At 50.9% G+C, this 18,352-nt stretch overlaps 1 protein-coding gene across 1 annotated transcript in view; it reads right to left on the minus strand.

The window, feature by feature from the left end:
* Positions 1 to 18,352, minus strand: part of ncapd2 (non-SMC condensin I complex, subunit D2) — a 175,117-nt gene that overhangs the window by 146,301 nt on the left and 10,464 nt on the right. The window contains exons 3-4 of the mRNA XM_063039703.1: positions 5,787 to 5,862; positions 5,503 to 5,561 (exon numbers count right to left, since the gene is read on the minus strand). Coding sequence (XP_062895773.1) covers positions 5,503 to 5,561; positions 5,787 to 5,862 — 135 coding nt within the window. The remainder of the gene's footprint in view (positions 1 to 5,502; positions 5,562 to 5,786; positions 5,863 to 18,352) is intronic.

Consider the following 18,352-nt stretch of genomic DNA (forward strand, 5'->3'; position numbering starts at 1 on the left):
CGGTGTGGAGGGAGATTCACTCTGTGTGTCTGACCCCGGGAGTGTGTGATGGGACGGTGTGGAGGGAGATTCACTCTGTGTGTCTGACCCCGGGAGTGTGTGATGGGACGGTGTGGAGGGAGATTCGCTCTGTGTCTGACCCCGGGAGTGTGTGATGGGACGGTGTGGAGGGAGATTCACTCTGTGTGTCTGACCCCGGGAGTGTGCGATGGGACGGTGTGGAGGGAGATTCACTCTGTGTGTCTGACCCCGGGAGTGTGTGATGGGACGGTGTGGAGGGAGATTCACTCTGTGTGTCTGACCCCGGGAGTGTGTGATGGGACGGTGTGGAGGGAGATTCACTCTGTGTGTCTGACCCCGGGAGTGTGTGATGGGACGGTGTGGAGGGAGATTCACTGTGTGTCTGACCCCGGGAGTGTGTGATGGGACGGTGTGGAGGGAGATTCACTCTGTGTGTCTGACCCCGGGAGTGTGTGATGGGACGGTGTGGAGGGAGATTCACTCTGTGTCTGACCCCGGGAGTGTGTGATGGGACGGTGTAGAGGGAGATTCACTCTGTGTCTGACCCCGGGAGTGTGTGATGGGACGGTGTGGAGGGAGATTCACTCTGTGTCTGACCCCGGGAGTGTGTGATGGGACGGTGTGGAGGGAGATTCACTCTGTGTCTGACCCCGGGAGTGTGTGATGGGACGGTGTGGAGGGAGATTCACTCTGTGTCTGACCCCGGGAGTGTGTAATGGGACGGTGTGGAGGGAGATTCACTCTGTGTCTGACCCCGGGAGTGTGTGATGGGACGGTGTGGAGGGAGATTCACTCTGTGTGTCTGACCCCGGGAGTGTGTGATGGGACATTGTGTAGGGAGATTCACTCTGTGTGTCTGACCCCGGGAGTGTGTGATGGGACGGTGTGGAGGGAGATTCACTCTGTGTGTCTGACCCCGGGAGTGTGTGATGGGACGGTGTGGAGGGAGATTCACTCTGTGTCTGACCCCGGGAGTGTGTGATGGGACGGTGTGGAGGGAGATTCACTCTGTGTGTCTGACCCCGGGAGTGTGTGATGGGATGGTGTGGAGGGAGATTCACTCTGTGTCTGACCCCGGGAGTGTGTGATGGGACGGTGTGGAGGGAGATTCACTCTGTGTGTCTGACCCCGGGAGTGTGTGATGGGACGTTGTGTAGGGAGATTCACTCTGTGTCTGACCCCGGGAGTGTGTGATGGGACGGTGTGGAGGGAGATTCACTCTGTGTGTCTGACCCCGGGAGTGTGTGATGGGACGGTGTGGAGGGAGATTCACTCTGTGTGTCTGACCCCGGGAGTGTGTGATGGGAAGGTGTGGAGGGAGATTCACTCTGTGTGTCTGACCCCGGGAGTGTGTGATGGGACGGTGTGGAGGGAGATTCATTCTGTGTGTCTGACCCCGGGAGTGTGTGATGGGACGGTGTGGAGGGAGATTCACTCTGTGTCTGACCCCGGGAGTGTGTGATGGGACGGTGCGGAGGGAGATTCACTCTGTGTGTCTGACCCCGGGAGTGTGTGATGGGACGGTGTGGAGGGAGATTCACTCTGTGTCTGACCCCGGGAGTGTGTGATGGGACGGTGTGGAGGGAGATTCACTCTGTGTGTCTGACCCCGGGAGTGTGTGATGGGACGGTGTGGAGGGAGATTCACTCTGTGTCTGACCCCGGGAGTGTGTGATGGGACGGTGTGGAGGGAGATTCACTCTGTGTCTGACCCCGGGAGTGTGTGATGGGACGGTGTGGAGGGAGATTCACTCTGTGTCTGACCCCGGGAGTGTGTGATGGGACGGTGTGGAGGGAGATTCACTCTGTGTCTGACCCCGGGAGTGTGTGATGGGATGGTGTGGAGGGAGATTCACTCTGTGTGTCTGACCCCGGGAGTGTGTGATGGGACGGTGTGGAGGGAGATTCACTCTGTGTCTGACCCCGGGAGTGTGTGATGGGACGGTGTGGAGGGAGATTCACTCTGTGTCGGACCCCGGGAGTGTGTGATGGGACGGTGTGGAGGGAGATTCACTCTGTGTGTCTGACCCCGGGAGTGTGTGATGGGACGGTGTGGAGGGAGATTCACTCTGTGTCTGACCCCGGGAGTGTGTGATGGGACGGTGGGGAGGGAGATTCACTCTGTGTGTCTGACCCCGGGTGTGTGTGATGGAACGGAGTGGAGGGAGATTCACTCTGTGTCTGACCCCGGGAGTGTGTGATGGGACGGTGTGGAGGGAGATTAACTCTGTGTGTCTGACCCCGGGAGTGTGTGATGGGATGGTGTGGAGGGAGATTCACTCTGTGTGTCTGACCCCAGGAGTTGTGCGATGGGACGGTGTGGAGGGAGATTCACTCTGTGTGTCTGACCCCGGGAGTGTGTGATGGAACGGAGTGGAGGGAGATTCACTCTGTGTGTCTGACCCCGGGAGTGTGTGATGGGACGGGTGTGGAGGGAGATTCACTCTGTGTCTGACCCCAGGAGTTGTGCGATGGGACGGTGTGGAGGGAGATTCACTGTGTGTCTGACCCCGGGGGTGTGTGATGGGACGGTGCGGAGGGAGATTCACTCTGTGTGTCTGACCCCGGGAGTGTGTGATGGGACAGTGTGGAGGGAGATTCACTCTCTGTGTCTGACCCCGGGAGTGTGTGATGGGACGGTGTGGAGGGAGATTCACTCTGTGTCTGACCCCGGGAGTTGTGCGATGGGACGGTGTGGAGGGAGATTCACTCTGTGTCTGACCCCGGGAGTGTGTGATGGGACGGTGTGGAGGGAGATTCACTCTGTGTGTCTGACCCCAGGAGTTGTGCGATGGGACGGTGTGGAGGGAGATTCACTCTGTGTGTCTGACCCCGGGAGTGTGTGATGGGACGGTGTGGAGGGAGATTCACTCTGTGTCTGACCCCGGGAGTGTGTGATGGGATGGTGTGGAGGGAGATTCACTCTGTGTGTCTGACCCTGGGAGTGTGTGATGGGACGGTGTGGAGGGAGATTCACTCTGTGTCTGACCCCGGGAGTGTGTGAATGGACGGTGTGGAGGGAGATTCACTCTCTGTCTGACCCCAGGAGTGTGTGATGAGACGGTGTGGAGGGAGATTCACTCTGTGTGTCTGACCCCGGGAGTGTGTGATGAGACGGTGTGGAGGGAGATTCACTCTGTGTGTCTGACCCCGGGAGTGTGTGATGGGACGGTGTGGAGAGAGATTCACTCTGTGTCTCACCCCGGGAGTGTGTGATGGGATGGTGTGGAGGGAGATTCACTCTGTGTCTGACCCCGGGAGTGTGTAATGGGACGGTGTGGAGGGAGATTCACTCTGTGTCTGACCCCGGGAGTGTGTGATGGGACGGTGTGGAGGGAGATTCACTCTGTGTCTGACCCCGGGAGTGTGTGATGGGACGGTGTGGAGGGAGATTCACTCTCTGTCTGACCCCAGGAGTGTGTGATGAGACGGTGTGGAGGGAGATTCACTCTGTGTGTCTGACCCCGGGAGTGTGTGATGAGACGGTGTGGAGGGAGATTCACTCTGTGTGTCTGACCCCGGGAGTGTGTGATGGGACGGTGTGGAGGGTGATTCACTCTGTGTCTGACCCCGGGAGTGTGTGATGGGACGGTGTGGAGGGAGATTCACTCTGTGTCTGACCCCGGGAGTGTGTGATGGGACGGTGTGGAGGGAGATTCACTCTGTGTCTGACCCCGGGAGTGTGTGATGGGACGGTGTGGAGGGAGATTCACTCTGTGTCTGACCCCGGGAGTGTGTGATGGGACGGTGTGGAGGGAGATTCACTCTGTGTCTGACCCTGGGAGTGTGTGATGGGACGGTGTGGAGGGAGATTCACTCTGTGTCTGACCCCGGGAGTGTGTGATGGGACGGTGTGGAGGGAGATTCACTCTGTGTTTGACCCCGGGAGTGTGTGATGGGACGGTGTGGAGGGAGATTCACTCTGTGTGTCTGACCCCGGGAGTGTGTGATGGGACGGTGTGGAGGGAGATTCACTCTGTGTGTCTGACCCCGGGAGTGTGTGATGGGACGGTGTGGAGGGAGATTCACTCTGTGTGTCTGACCCCGGGAGTGTGTGATGGGACAGTGTGGAGGGATATTCAATCTGTGTCTGACACCGGGAGTGTGTGATGGGACGGTGTGGAGGGAGATTCACTCTGTGTGTCTGACACCGGGAGTGTGTGATGGGACGGTGTGGAGGGAGATTCACTCTGTGTCTGACCCCGGGAGTGTGTGATGGGACGGTGCGGAGGGAGATTCACTCTGTGTCTGACCCCGGGAGTGTGTGATGGGACGGTGTGGAGGGAGATTCACTCTGTGTGTCTGACCCCGGGAGTGTGTGATGGGACGGTGTGGAGGGAGATTCACTCTGTGTGTCTGACCCCGGGAGTGTGTGATGGGACGGTGTGGAGGGAGATTCACTCTGTGTGTCTGACCCCGGGAGTGTGTGATGGGACGGTGTGGAGGGAGATTCACTCTGTGTGTCTGACACCGGGAGTGTGTGATGGGACGGTGTGGAGGGAGATTCACTCTGTGTCTGACCCCGGGAGTGTGTGATGGGACGGTGCGGAGGGAGATTCACTCTGTGTCTGACCCCGGGAGTGTGTGATGGGACGGTGTGGAGGGAGATTCACTCTGTGTGTCTGACACCGGGAGTGTGTGATGGGACTGTGTGGAGGGAGATTCACGCTGTGTCTGACCCCGCGAGTGTGTGATGGGACGGTGTGGAGGGAGATTCACTCTGTGTCTGACCCCGGGAGTGTGTGATGGGACGGTGTGGAGGGAGATTCACTCTGAGTGTCTGACCCCGGGAGTGTGTGATGGGACGGTGTGGAGGGAGATTCACTCTGTGTCTGACCCCGGGAGTGTGTGATGGGACGGTGCGGAGGGAGATTCACTCTGTGTCTGACCCCGGGAGTGTGTGATGGGACGGTGTGGAGGGAGATTCACTCTGTGTGTCTGACACCGGGAGTGTGTGATGGGACTGTGTGGAGGGAGATTCACGCTGTGTGTCTGACCCCGGGAGTGTGTGATGAAACCGTGTGGAGGCAGATTCACTCTGTGTGTCTGACCCCGGGAGTGTGTGATGGGACGGTGCGGAGGGAGATTCGTTCTGTGTCTGACCCCGGGAGTGTGTGATGGGACGGTGTGGAGGGAGATTCACTCTGTGTGTCTGACCCCGGGAGTGTGTGATGGGACAGTGCGGAGGGAGATTCACTCTGTGTGTCTGACCCCGGGAGTGCGTGATGGGACGGTGCGGAGGGAGATTCACTGTGCTGTCCCCCACACCCCAAAGACATATGGGTTAGTTGGTTAAATGGGCATTTGGCAAGTTCTTTTTTAAACACAGAAGGAGTGGTCGTGGGTCTTTGGACCGAACTACCAGAAGCAGTGGTTAAAGGAGGTATGTTAGATTAAGTGCTCCTGTCACCCTGGCACGCGGGCCGTTGCAGAACCTCGCTCCTCGCAGTGGGCCGACCTCCGCCCGCCCCCCGGTCCTCACCTTTCATCAGCAGGTCGAACGTCTGCTCCTGCAGGGTGGAGTTGACAGATGCAAAGCGGCTGCCAGCAGGAGAGAGAGAGAGAGAAAGAGTGTGAAGGTGAGTGCGGTTCGCGGAGAGAAGTGAGGTCGGGTGGGAAATCGCGCCGGGGAGAGAGGTTGAGAATTGGGGGGCGGGGGAGGAGATGGACGGATAAGGGAGACGAAGGCAGAGGAGAGGGAGGTAGGGAAGGGGGAGTTGGAGAGAACGGGAGTCAGGGTGGAAGTTCTGGGAAAGAGTCACTCACCACACGACGCTGTAGGGAGCATCGAAGTGTTCCAGGATTGCCGAGGGCCCCTGTGAACGCAAGGCGGATTCGAACTCTGTGGGAGAGGAAGGATGGTTAGAGCGGGAGAGAGGGAGAGAGGGAGCGAGAGAGAGAGATAGAGATAGACACTAAGCTCTTCCTGGTTCTGCACGCGGCAGGCTGCGACCTTTTCCACCTGACACCCCTGTTGCGTCAACCCCTCCCCACCCTCTTCCCCGGCAGAGCGGTCCTCTCACCCAACACTCTCTGCGTGGGGAAACAGAAAATGCTTACCCTGTACATTTCCCTTTCAACTACACCCCCCCCACCCCGCCTACCTTAAACCTACGCCCTCTGGTGTTTGACATGTCCACCCGAAGGGGAGAGACCCTATATATAACCAGGTAACAATTCCAGCACGGAAACAGGCCATCTCGGCCCTTCTAGTCCGTGTCGGACTCTTACTCTCACCTAGTCCCACCGACCTGCACTCAGCCCATAACCCTCCATTCCTTTCCTGTCCATATATCTGTCCAATTTAACTTCAAACGACAACATCGAACCTACCTCAGCCACTTCTCGTTCCACACAGCCACCACTCTCTGAGTAAAGAAGTTCCCCCCTCGTGTTACCCCTAAACTTTTGCCCCTTAACTCTCAACTCATGTCCTCTTGTTTGAATCTCCCCCACTCTCAATGGAAAAAGCCTATCCACGTCAACTCTATCAATCCCCCTCATAATTTTAAACACCTCTATCAAGTCCCCCCTCAATCTTCTACGCTCCAAAGAATAAAGACCCAACTTGTTCAACCTTTCTCTGTAACTTAGGAGATGAAACCCAGGGAACATTTTCGTAAATCTTCTCTGTACTCTCTCTATTTTGTTGACATCTTTCCTATAATTCGGTGAGCAGAACTGTACACAATACTCCAAACTTGGCCTCACCAATGCCTTGCACAATTTCAACATGACATCCCAACTCCTATACAGGTGTCCCCCGCTTTTCGAACGTTCGCTTTACGAAACCTCACTGTTACGAAAATCCTACGTTAGTACCGTATTTTCGCTTTCAGAAGGTGTTTTCACTGTTACGAAAAAAGATTCAGCACGCAATAAAAGAATCAGCGCATGATAAAAGGCAGCGCGCGCCCCGAGCAGCCGCTCTCCCCTGGATTCAGAACTGCATTGCTTAAACACGAGCCTGTGAGCAGCCATTAGCAAGATAAGTTCTAAGGTATCGGAAAAGCCTGAAAGAGCTCGTAAGGGTGTTACACTTAGCGTAAAACTAGACATAATTGTTTTGATTGTGGTGAACGAAGTAAGGACAACGTGAGTTTGGCTTGTGGAAGTTGACGAAGATGATGTTGAAGAGGTTTTGGCATCCCATGACCAAGGACTGATAAGTGAAGAGCTGATGCAGAGGAAAGGATAACAATCGAAACCAAATGAGTAATGATAAAGTACGACTTTAATTTAAAAGGGTACGTCAGTTTAGGAGATACTTGCAGGATGGTTTGAGTCCTTATTAAAGAACTGTGTGACAGAAAAATGCGCGAGGCTCAGCAGTCAAGCAAGCCTTCCACAGCAGACGACGAACCTCGACCTTCGACATCGAGGCGGGCAGAGATAGAAGAAGATGAGCTGCCTGCTGTAATGGAAACAGGCGACGAGATGACACCCCAGTGTCCCACCACCCCAACCCCCAGGCCGCGGACAGATACCGATTCGCAGAGAATGCAAAGGTAGCCGGGAGGCACACGGCACATCTTTTAAGAAAAAAGCCAAAATAAACATGCTAATTAATTAGGACACACACACACACACACACACTATAACCACCTTGTGCTCAGATAGACTTTGATCAGATCAGAGACGACGCAATCGGAAATCGGCACTGATCTGGGCCGACAATTACGGGCGGCACCTAATTAATTAGCATGTTTATTCTGGCTTTTTTCTTAAAGGTGTGCTGTGTACCTCCCGGCTACCGCTGGACGCCTGCGTGCTTCGTGGCAATGTATCGCTCGGTGGCCTGGAGGGTGGGGGCCACCGCACCAGCCAACCTGCGACGACTCAGCCTAACACACCATCGTCAGTGTGCTCGGCGCTGTCTTCCCGATTCCAGTAAGCGATACTACACTGTACATGCATTATTTCTACTTTATATCGGCTGTGTACTTTTACGTGTTATTTGGTATGATTTGGCAGCTGCATAGCTTAAAAGGTGACTGGAGAGCGCGTTCTTGCCAACAGCGCTTGCGTGAGATTTCCTGCCGACGGCACTTGCGTGCGATTTTCGCTACGGAGAACAGTTCAGTAATGATTGTGGAAAAGTATTTCTACTTTATGCAGGCTGTGTATTTCTCCTATCATTCCTGCTTTTACTATACGTTACTGTTATCGTAGGTTTTAGGTGTTATTTGGCATGATTTGGTAGGTTATTTTTTTAGGTCTGCGAATGCTCACAAAATGTTCCCATATAAATAAATGGGAATTGCTTCTTCGCTTTACGACATTCCGGCTTACGAACCGTTTCACAGGAACGCTCCACCTTCCGATGGCGGGGGAGACCTATACTCAATGCTCTGATTTATATAAAGGCCAGCATACCAAAAGCTTGCTTCACCACCCAATCCGCATGCAATATCCTGGCTGTCCGCTCTCCCTGTGCCTCTGATAAACCTCGATCAGCTCCCCCCGGCCCCCCCCCGACAGGAAAACAACCCAAGTCCCAAGTTTGTACGATCTCTCTCGTTACAGCTCGCGCCCTCGAATCCACAGGCACAGCGTTCCTGCTGAACTTCTCTGCACCCCCTCCTGAGCCACTCCCCCCCCCCCACACACCATTCCTGGAGCAGGACGGTCGAAACCGCACACAAGACGAGCAATAGGTTGAGATACTTTTCTCCCCCCCCCCCGCCGGAGGGGGCGGGGGCGGGGGGGGGCAGAGCGACAATTTCAACATGATTGAAGGGCAGTACGGGGTTAGGTAACAGACAATAGGTGCAGGAGTAGGCCATTCGGCCCCTCGAGCCAGCACCGCCATTCACTGTGATCATGGTTGATCATCCACAGTCAGTATCCAGTTCCTGCCTTATCCCCATATCCCTTCACTCCGCTATCTTTAAGAGCTCTATCTAACTCTTTCTTGAAAGCATCCAGAGACTTGGCCTCCACTGCCTTCTGGGGCAGAGCATTCCACATATCCACCACTCTCTGGGTGAAAAAGTTTTTCCTCAACTCCGTTCTAAATGGCCTACCCCTTATTCTTAAACTGTGGCCTCTGGTTCTGGACTCACCCATCAGCGGGAACATGCTTCCTGCCTCCAGCGTGTCCATTCCCTTAATAATCTTATATGTTTCAATCAGATCCCCTCTCATCCTTCTAAATTCCAGAGTATACAAGCCCAGTCGCTCCGATCTTTCAACATATGACAGTCCCGCCATCCCGGGAATTAACCTCGTGAACCTACGCTGCACTCCCTCAATAGCAAGAATGTCCTTCCTCAAATTTGGAGACCGAAACTGCACACAGTACTCCAGGTGGGGTCTCACCAGGGCCCTGTACAGCTGCAGAAGGACCTCTTTGCTCTTATACTCAATTCCCCTTGTTATGAAGGCCAGCATGTCATTAGCTTTCTTCACTGCCTGCTGTACCTGCATGCTTGCTTTCAGTGACTGATGTACAAGAGCACCTAGATCTCGTTGTGCTTCCCCTTTCCCTAACTTGACTCCATTTAGATAATAATCTGCATTCTTGTTCTTACCAACAAAGTGGATAACCGTTATTTCCCTTCCATAAATCTACGACCTCGTTTAACATTCTTCATTGTGGACTCCAGCATTTTCCCAATTACTGGTGTCAGCTTAACCAGTTAATACTTCCCTCTTTCCTCTCTCCTTCCTTCTTAAGGGTTAAGTGTTTTTCTTTTAAACAGGAAGTTGTGGGGGTGTGTGGAACGCCCTGACGGGGGGGGGGGCGTGGGGTTGGTGGAGGCAGATACATCAGGGACGTTTGAGAGGCTCAGAGATGGGCACATGGAAGATTGACAACAAGACCATAAGACATCGTGCAGGATTAGGCCATCTGGACAATCGAGTCTGCTCCACCATTCAATCAGGGCTGATCCCTTTTCTTTTTCCCCTCTGAGGGAGGGAAGGGTAAGATTGAAATTGGAGTCAGTTAAAGGGTCAGCAGGACACGATGGGCTGAAGGGCCTGTACTACATTACTAAGAGAGTGCAGGGCTAGAGAAATAAACCCCTGCCGTTGGAGACGAGGGGTAACACAACAGGAGTATCCCACCCCCCCAGCTTTCCACAGCCCAGGCAGGGTTCGGGCGCCCGGCATCCGTCCGTCCGTCCCAGGGACCCAGTGTTCCGGAGCGAGGAGCTCGACAGGGTCAAGGCCCGTCAGGCTCCCAGGACGCGGACACCTCCGATCGACACCCCGGGCACCTTCACTTTCGCGGGAAGCTGCCTCCCCTCCGCAGGCTCTGTTTGTGGTCCCCAGTGATCCTCCAGGCCCTTTTTTTACGCACCTGTCGCTGTAAACATCCCGAGTAGCGGGAAGTTCACAACTACAGATGCGCTGGGCTGTCCGCACCACTCTCTGCAGAGTCCTGCGATTGAGGGAGGTACAGTTCCCGTACCAGGCAGTGATGCAGCCAGTCAGGATGCTCTCAAGTGTACCCCCGTGGGAATAATCACTCTCCAACAGCACACCCCCCCCCACACTTCCCCAACTCAGGAGGGATCACTGCAGATTAGGCGCCATTATTTTATAGAGAGAATCAGACTCAGGTTTATCATCGCCGGCACGTGTCGTGAAATTTGTTAACTTAGCAGCAGCAGTTCAATGCGATACATAACAAGAAAACCATTTAACCATATAACAATTACAGCACGGAAACAGGCCATCTCGGCCCTTCTAGTCCGTGCCGAACTCTTACTCTCACCTAGTCCCCCCGACCTGCACTCAGCCCGTAACCCTCCATTCCTTTCCTGTCCATATATCGATCCAATTTAACTTTAAACGACAACATCGAACCTGCCCCAACCACTTCTTGTTCCACACAGCCACCACTCTCTGAGTAAATCTTTAGTAAATCTGCTCTGTAGTCTCTCTATTTTGTTGACATCTTTCCTATAATTCAGTGACCAGAACTGTACACAATACTCCAAATTTGGCCTCACCAATGCCTTGTACAATTTCAACATTACATCCCAACTCCTGTACTCAATGCTCTGATTTATAAAGGCCAGCAAACCAAAAGCTTTCTTCACCACCCTATCCACATGAGATTCCACCTTCAGGGAACTATGCACCATTATTCCTAGTTCCCTCTGATCTACTGCATTCCTCAATGCCCTACCATTTACCATGTATGTCCTATTTTGATTAGTCCTACCAAAATGTAGCACCTCACATTTTTCAGCATTAAACTCCATCTGCCATCTTTCAGCCCACTCTTCCAACTGGCCTAAATCTCTCTGCAAGCTTTGAAAACCTACTTCATTATCCACAACTCCACCTATCTTAGTATCATCTGCCTACTGACTCATCCAATTTACCACCCCATTATCCAGATCATTAATGTATAATTAATTACATTAAAATAAAAATAAAGTAAAATAAAATAATCATAAATACGTAAGTCAATTACAGTATATGTATATAGAATAGACGAAAAATTGTGCAAAAACAGAAATAATATATATTAAAAAGTGAGGTAGTGTTTGTTCAGAAATCGGACGGCAGAGGGGAAGAAGCTGTTCCTGAATCGTTGAGTGTGTGTCTTCAGGCTCCTGTACCTCCTACCTGACGGTAACAGTGAGAAAAGGGACAAGCCCTGGGTGCTGGAGGGTCCTTAATCATGGACGCTGCCTTTCTGAGACACCGCTCCCTGAAGATGTCCCGGGTACTTTGTCGGCGAGAGCCCAAGATGGAGCTGACTAGATTTACAACCCTCTGCAGCTTCTTTCGGTCCTGTGCAGTAGCCCCTCCGTACCAGACAGTGATGCAGCCTGTCAGAATGCTCTCCATGGTATAACTATAGAAGTTTTTGAGTGTATTTGTTGACATGCTAAATCTCTTCAAACTCCTAATAAAGTACAGCCGCTGTCTTGCCTTCTTGACATAGAAAAATAGGTGCAGGAATAGGCCATTCGGCCCTTCGAGCCTGCACCACCATTCAGTATGATCATGGCTGATCATCCAACTCAGAAACCTGTACCTGCCTTCTCTCCATACCCCCTGATCCCCGTAGCCACAAGAGCCATATCTAACTCCCTCTTAAATATAGCCAATGAACTGGCCTCAACTGTTTCCTGTGGCAGAGAATTCCACAGATTCACCACTCTCTGTGTGAAGAAGCTTTTCCTCATCTCGGTCCGAAAAGGCTTCCCGTTTATCCTCAAACTGTGACCCCTCGTTCTGGACTTCTCCAACATCGGGAACAAACTTCCTGCATCTAGCCTGTCCAATTCCTTTAGGATTTTATACGTTTCAATCAGATCCCCCCTCAATCTTCTAAATTCCAACGAGTATAAGCCTAGTCGATCCAGTCTTTCTTCATATGAAAGTCCTGCCATCCCAGGAATCAATCTGGTGAACCTTCTTTGTACTCCCTCTATGGCAAGGATGTCTTTCCTCAGATTAGGGGACCAAAACTGCACACAATACTCCAGGTGTGGTCTCACCAAGGCCTTGTACAACTGCAGTAGTACCTCCCTGCTCCTGTACTCGAATCTTCTTTATAACTGCATCTATAGGTTGGGATCAGGTTAGGTGTGACTGGGTCTTGAATGACCCCTATGAACTGTGCTTTTGAAAAGGGAGAGAGAGAGAGATGCCCAACACAGACACCTTGTTAAAAAGATAGAGAAAGAAAGAGAGCGAGAGAGGGGAAGACTGCTCACAGCATGTTTTGACGCTACCTGCTTGGAAATTCTTAGAGAGAGAGAAGGGAGGAGCTGTTTGGGAGACAGTTGGTATTCAGCACGGGGAGATAAATAGAAGGTCAGATGATAGACCTGGAGACACATGGTTTTGGACACTGAATGAGCTTTGTTGTGTCCACAGAAAAGGTGGGTTTTGGAGGATCGATCAGGCGGATCGATCAGTGGCTCTCACAGTGTGAAAAGGGAGAGACTGGTGGGGAGTTATTTATGTGTCCAACCCTTGCCTGGGTTGATAATTCCACCAGAGAAGAACGGTTCCCTTTGTTGTGGTCACGGTCGGTGACTTCTAAAGGATTTCAGAGGACAACGGGAAGATCAACGGCATCAGCTCACCTGAAGACTCAAATCTCTCCCCCTTCTCTCTCCCCATCACTACTCAACTCAACACCACAAACTAACTGAACTTTACTCATCATCGTAAGACTATCTATTTACCCCTAGACTCCAAGAAGCTTGGTTTTCATATACTTCCACACTTATTTATATATAATCATTACTACCCTGTTTGAGTTATCTGCATTTACATTACTTTATACTTTATTGTCGCCAACAATTGATACTAGAACGTACAATCATCACAGCGATATTTGATTCTACGCTTCCCACTCCCTGGATTACAAATATTAAATATTAAAAATAGTAAAAATTAGTAAATATTAAAAATTTAAATTATAAATCAGAAATAGAAAATAGAAAAATGGAAAGTAAGGTAGTGCAAAAAAAACCGAGAGGCAGGTCCGGATATTTGGCCCAGATCGGGGTCAGGATCCGTTCAGCAGTCTTATCACAGTTGGAAAGGAGCTGTTCCCAAATCTGGCCGTACGAGTCTTCAAGCTCCTGAGCCTTCTCCCGGAGGGAAGAGGGACGAAAAGTGTGTCGGCTGGGTGGGTCGCGTCCTTGATTATCCTGGCAGCACTGCTCCGACAGCGTGCGGTGTAAAGTGAGTACAAGGACGGAAGATCGGTGTGCGTGATGCGCTGGGCCGTGTTCACGATCTTCTGCAGCTTCTTCCGGTCTTGGACAGGACAACTTCCGTACCAGGTTGTGATGCACCCTGGAAGAACGCTTTCTACGGTGCATCTATAAAGATTATTACTGTATTGTAATACTGGACTCCGAAGTGGTTTCCATTTCTGCTGGTTCTTTAACCTGTCACGGGGTACGGGACGTGGGTCCTAAGCACGTTTAACTTGGTGGGGCAAGAGCGGGCTCCCTCATCTCTGCCCCTCTGACCCTCAACACAGGGCTGTGTCCTAAGCCCCCTCCTTTACTCCCCGGACACCTATGACTGTGTCGCCACCCACAGCTCCAATCTGCTCATTAACTTTGCCGGCGACACGACACTGGTCGGCCTGATCTCAAATAGTAACGAGGCAGCCTACAGAGAAGAAGTCATCACCCTGACACAGTGGTGTCAAGAAAACAATCTCTCCCTCAACGTCGCCAAAACAAAGGAGCTGGTTTGGCAAAATTATCAGAATTCAATTATCAGCCTGTATATAAAAAAAATTAAGGGAAATATAAGATGGAATCTAATTAGTCCTGACGAAGGGTCTCGGCCTGCACCTCTTCCTAGAGATGCTGCCTGGCCTGCTGCGTTCACCAGCAACTTTGATGTGTGTTGCTTGAATTTCCAGCGTCCGCAGATTTCCTGGTGTTTGCGTTTACCCCCCGGCCGAAGGGTTCGTTCCAAGGATGGTCATGCCCCTGGCGAACACAGCCGACTCCCGTTTGCATAGACGGGGCAGAACTGGGGCCCCACACGGGGGACTGTATTGACCCCCCCCGCCCGCTTTCCTGTTCACCCTGTACACCTCGGACTTCAGGCGCGACACCGAGTCGCGTCGCCCGCGGAGATCCTCTGCCGACTCGGCTGTGGTGCACCAGCGTTGATTGTCAGTGAGGTGGAGATGTTATTTCCAATCTGCACAGGTTGTGGTCTTCCAGTTAGGAAGTCAAGTGGAAAGAATGTCAGTGGAGAAGCATTTTAGAGATGGTCACCATAATTCGATGCATTTCCAAGTGGTTATGGCGAAAGATGAGTATAAATCGGGTGTAAAGGGGGAAAGCTCATACAAGACAGGACCTGGCAAAGTGAGAATGATCCGAACGACCAGCAATAGTGGGAATTCAGGGTCATTGTGTTCCTGTAAAAGTGAAACCCAAAGGTAGCAGGTCCAAGGATGGTAAAGGATATTGAGGGATGGGTAAGCTGAATAAAGGACTATAGATAGGGGAACGTTAGTCCTGACGAAGGGTCTCGGCCTGAAACGTCGACTGCACCTCTTCCTAGAGATGCTGCCTGGCCTGCCGCATTCACCAGCAACTTTGATGTGTGTTGCTTGAATTTCCAGCATCTGCAGAATTCCTGTTGTTTATGGAATCTAATTCCTTTCTTTCGTCTCAGTTCAAGGACTGAATCCATTAAAATGAATATACTGCCCAGACTATTAATATCTCTTTCAGACTCTACCAATAGCGATTAACCAAAATCAATTTAATGAATGGCAGAAAATGTTACCAAGGTATATATGGCAAGGTAAAAGGCCTGGAGTTCGACACAAAACTTTGCAATTAGCCAAGGAATAGGAGAGGGGGTGGGGCTTACCTTCTCTTCGAGATTATTATTTTGCAGCACAGTTGAGAGCTGTGATATGTTGGTGCAACCCATCATATGACACTCAATGGAAAAACATTGAGGAGAGGATACCCCCCATCCCCATACAGGCAATTTTGGCTGATAACAACCTACAAAGTTATACAAACTGTACTATTGATAACCCATGGGTGAAATGGACTCTTAAAATATGGAAAACTATTGTAAAAGAATATAAACTAGAGACAGACGTTGTAATTCTTAAATGGTGTGCATATGACTCGGATTTTCCGCCGATTTGGATTTAAGGACTGGAAAGGAATAACAGTTCTATGCAATATAATGAAAGAAGGGAACACTGTTCAGTTTTGACGCAAACAACAGGAATTCTGCAGATGCTGGAGTTTCAAGCAACACACATCAAAGTTGCTGGTGAACGCAGCAGGCCAGGCAGCATCTCTAGGAAGAGGTACAGTCGACGTTTCAGGCCGAGACCCTTCGTCAGGACTAACTGAAGGAAGAGTTAGTAAGTGATTTGAAAGTAGGAGGGGGAGGGGGAGATCCAAAATGATAGGAGAAGACAGGAGGGGGAGAGATGGAGCCAAGAGCTGGACAGGTGATACCCCACTGATCTCCCTCCTGGCACTTATCCGTGTAAGCAGAACAAGTGCTACACATGCCCTTACACTTCCTCCTTCCCCACCATTCAGGGCCCCAGACAGTCCTTCCAGGTGAGGCAACACTTCACCTGTGAGTCAGCTGGGGTGATATACTGCGTCCGGTGCTCCCGATGTGGCCTTCTATATATTGGCGAGACCCGACGCAGACTGGGAGACCGCTTTGCTGAACATCTACACTCTGTCCGCCAGAGAAAGCAGGATCTCCCAGTGGCCACACATTTTAATTCCACATCCCATTCCCATTCTGACATGTCTATCCACGGCCTCCTCTACTGTAAAGATGAAGCCACACTCAGGTTGGAGGAACAACACCTTATATTCCGTCTGGGTAGCCTCCAACCTGATGGCATGAACATTGACTTCTCTAACTTCCGCTAATGCCCCACCTCCCCCTCATACCCCGTCCGTTATTTATTTATATACACACATTCTTTCTCTCTCTCTCCTTTTTCTCCCTCTGTCCCTCTCACTATACCCCTTGCCCATCCTCTGGGTCCCCCCCCCCCGTCTTTCTTCCCGGACCTCCTGTCCTATGATCCTCTCGTATCCCTTTTGCCAATCACCTGTCCAGCTCTTGGCTCCATCCCTCCCCCTCCTGTCTTCTCCTATCATTTTGGATCTCCCCCTCCCCCTCCAACTTTCAAATCTCTTACTCACTCTTCCTTCAGTTAGTCCTGACGAAGGGTCTCGGCCTGAAACGTCGACTGTACCTCTTCCTAGAGATGCTGCCTGGCCTGCTGTGTTCACCAGCAACTTTTCAGTTTTGAAATGCTTAAGGAGAAACACTTATTGGAAAAACAAGACTTTTATCGGTACTTGCAGATGCGACATCATGTTAATAGGAGGGTGAAAAATGTAACAGAGGCAAGTACATGTTTGACAGAACTGTTCAGAAAAGCATATAATTCAGGCAACGGTAGTAGAATCATTTCAAGTGTGTATAAGGGTCTGTCAAATCTTAAAACACACTCGACTTCATACATTAAAACAACATGGGAGAAGGAAGGAGGGATAATTAGGAGAAGATGGCAGTGCGTGTGGCCACTTCGGTGATGATATCTGTAATCTGTCAAGTAGGGGACCGTGCACAATCCTGATTTGATGGAGACAGACGTGAGAGTACGGAGGAACATCTGGAAAACTTCTGAAATGCCCGCTTCGTTGCCGCTGCTACCGTGTGGTGACCGGAATCTCCGGAGCAGAAGGCCCCGAAATCCTCGGCTTTGCGTGTTTCAGCGGCCGGGGCGAGGTCGAAGGCGCTCGGCAGAGGATGGCGCTCGGAAGGCTGTATCGGAGGGGCTGGTTGGAGGCTCGAAGTTTTCGGACGGACGGACTCAGTGTCGGCTGTGGTCGGCTGCTTCCAAGGCATCAGCAAGTTGTCGGTGCCTGGAGGTTTATGGCAGGGAGTTTCTCCCTTTTGCCGCCTGCTATCGGGGACTCGGGAGTCGATCGACTCGGGGACTTTGAGACTTTTTTTGCCGTGCCCATGGTTTGTTCTTCATCAAGTTATGGTATTGCTTTGCACTGCTGTAACTATCTGTTATAATTATGTGGTTCTGTCAGTGTTAGTCTTTGGTCTGTCCTGTTTTCTGTGATATCACTCCGGAGAAACATTGTATTATTTCTTAATGCATGCACGCATTTCTAAATGACAATAAAAGAGGACTGAGTGTTCTCATAATCTAATTATACTTGAGGAAGACTTGTCAATAATATGGAGGTATCAATGGAAGTGTACCAGTTTACAGAAATGGAGGGAGTTTTGGCGGAAAAGCCTGATATTTTATTACACCCTCTCAGAAATCCCACTATGATAGTAACCTCCCTGTTCGCTGGAGAAATTGTGGAAATCAAAATGCAAACCATTACCATATTTTCTGAGCTTGCCTCGTTATCAAAGACTATTGGAGTGGGATACAAGACATTTTTAAATGTGAAATACCCTTAGAGAGTAAGACCATATATTTTTGGTTATATACCTCAAGAATAGTTGGAAAAGAGATAAATATTTAATGAATATACTGCTGGCGGCTGGTAAAAAGATCCTTACCAGGAAATGGTTATCACAGGAGAGCCCAATTTTAAATATATGGATGGAAATTACAATGGACGTTTACAAAATGGAGAAGATAACACCATCTGTTAATCGTAAGTTGGAACAATTTGATTCATACTGGGAAAAATGATTGAACACCTCATAGGCCTGATTTTATTCTCACAAATCAAATGATGATGTTGTTAAAGAAAAGATCACTCCCTACCTGTACATAGTTTTCTTGTTTTGTTTGCTCTTTCTTTTCTATAAGCGTATACCTCAGATAAATACTA

Source organism: Mobula hypostoma, unplaced genomic scaffold (assembly GCF_963921235.1).
Source record: "Mobula hypostoma unplaced genomic scaffold, sMobHyp1.1 scaffold_123, whole genome shotgun sequence".
Taxonomy (NCBI): Eukaryota; Metazoa; Chordata; class Chondrichthyes; order Myliobatiformes; family Myliobatidae; genus Mobula; species Mobula hypostoma.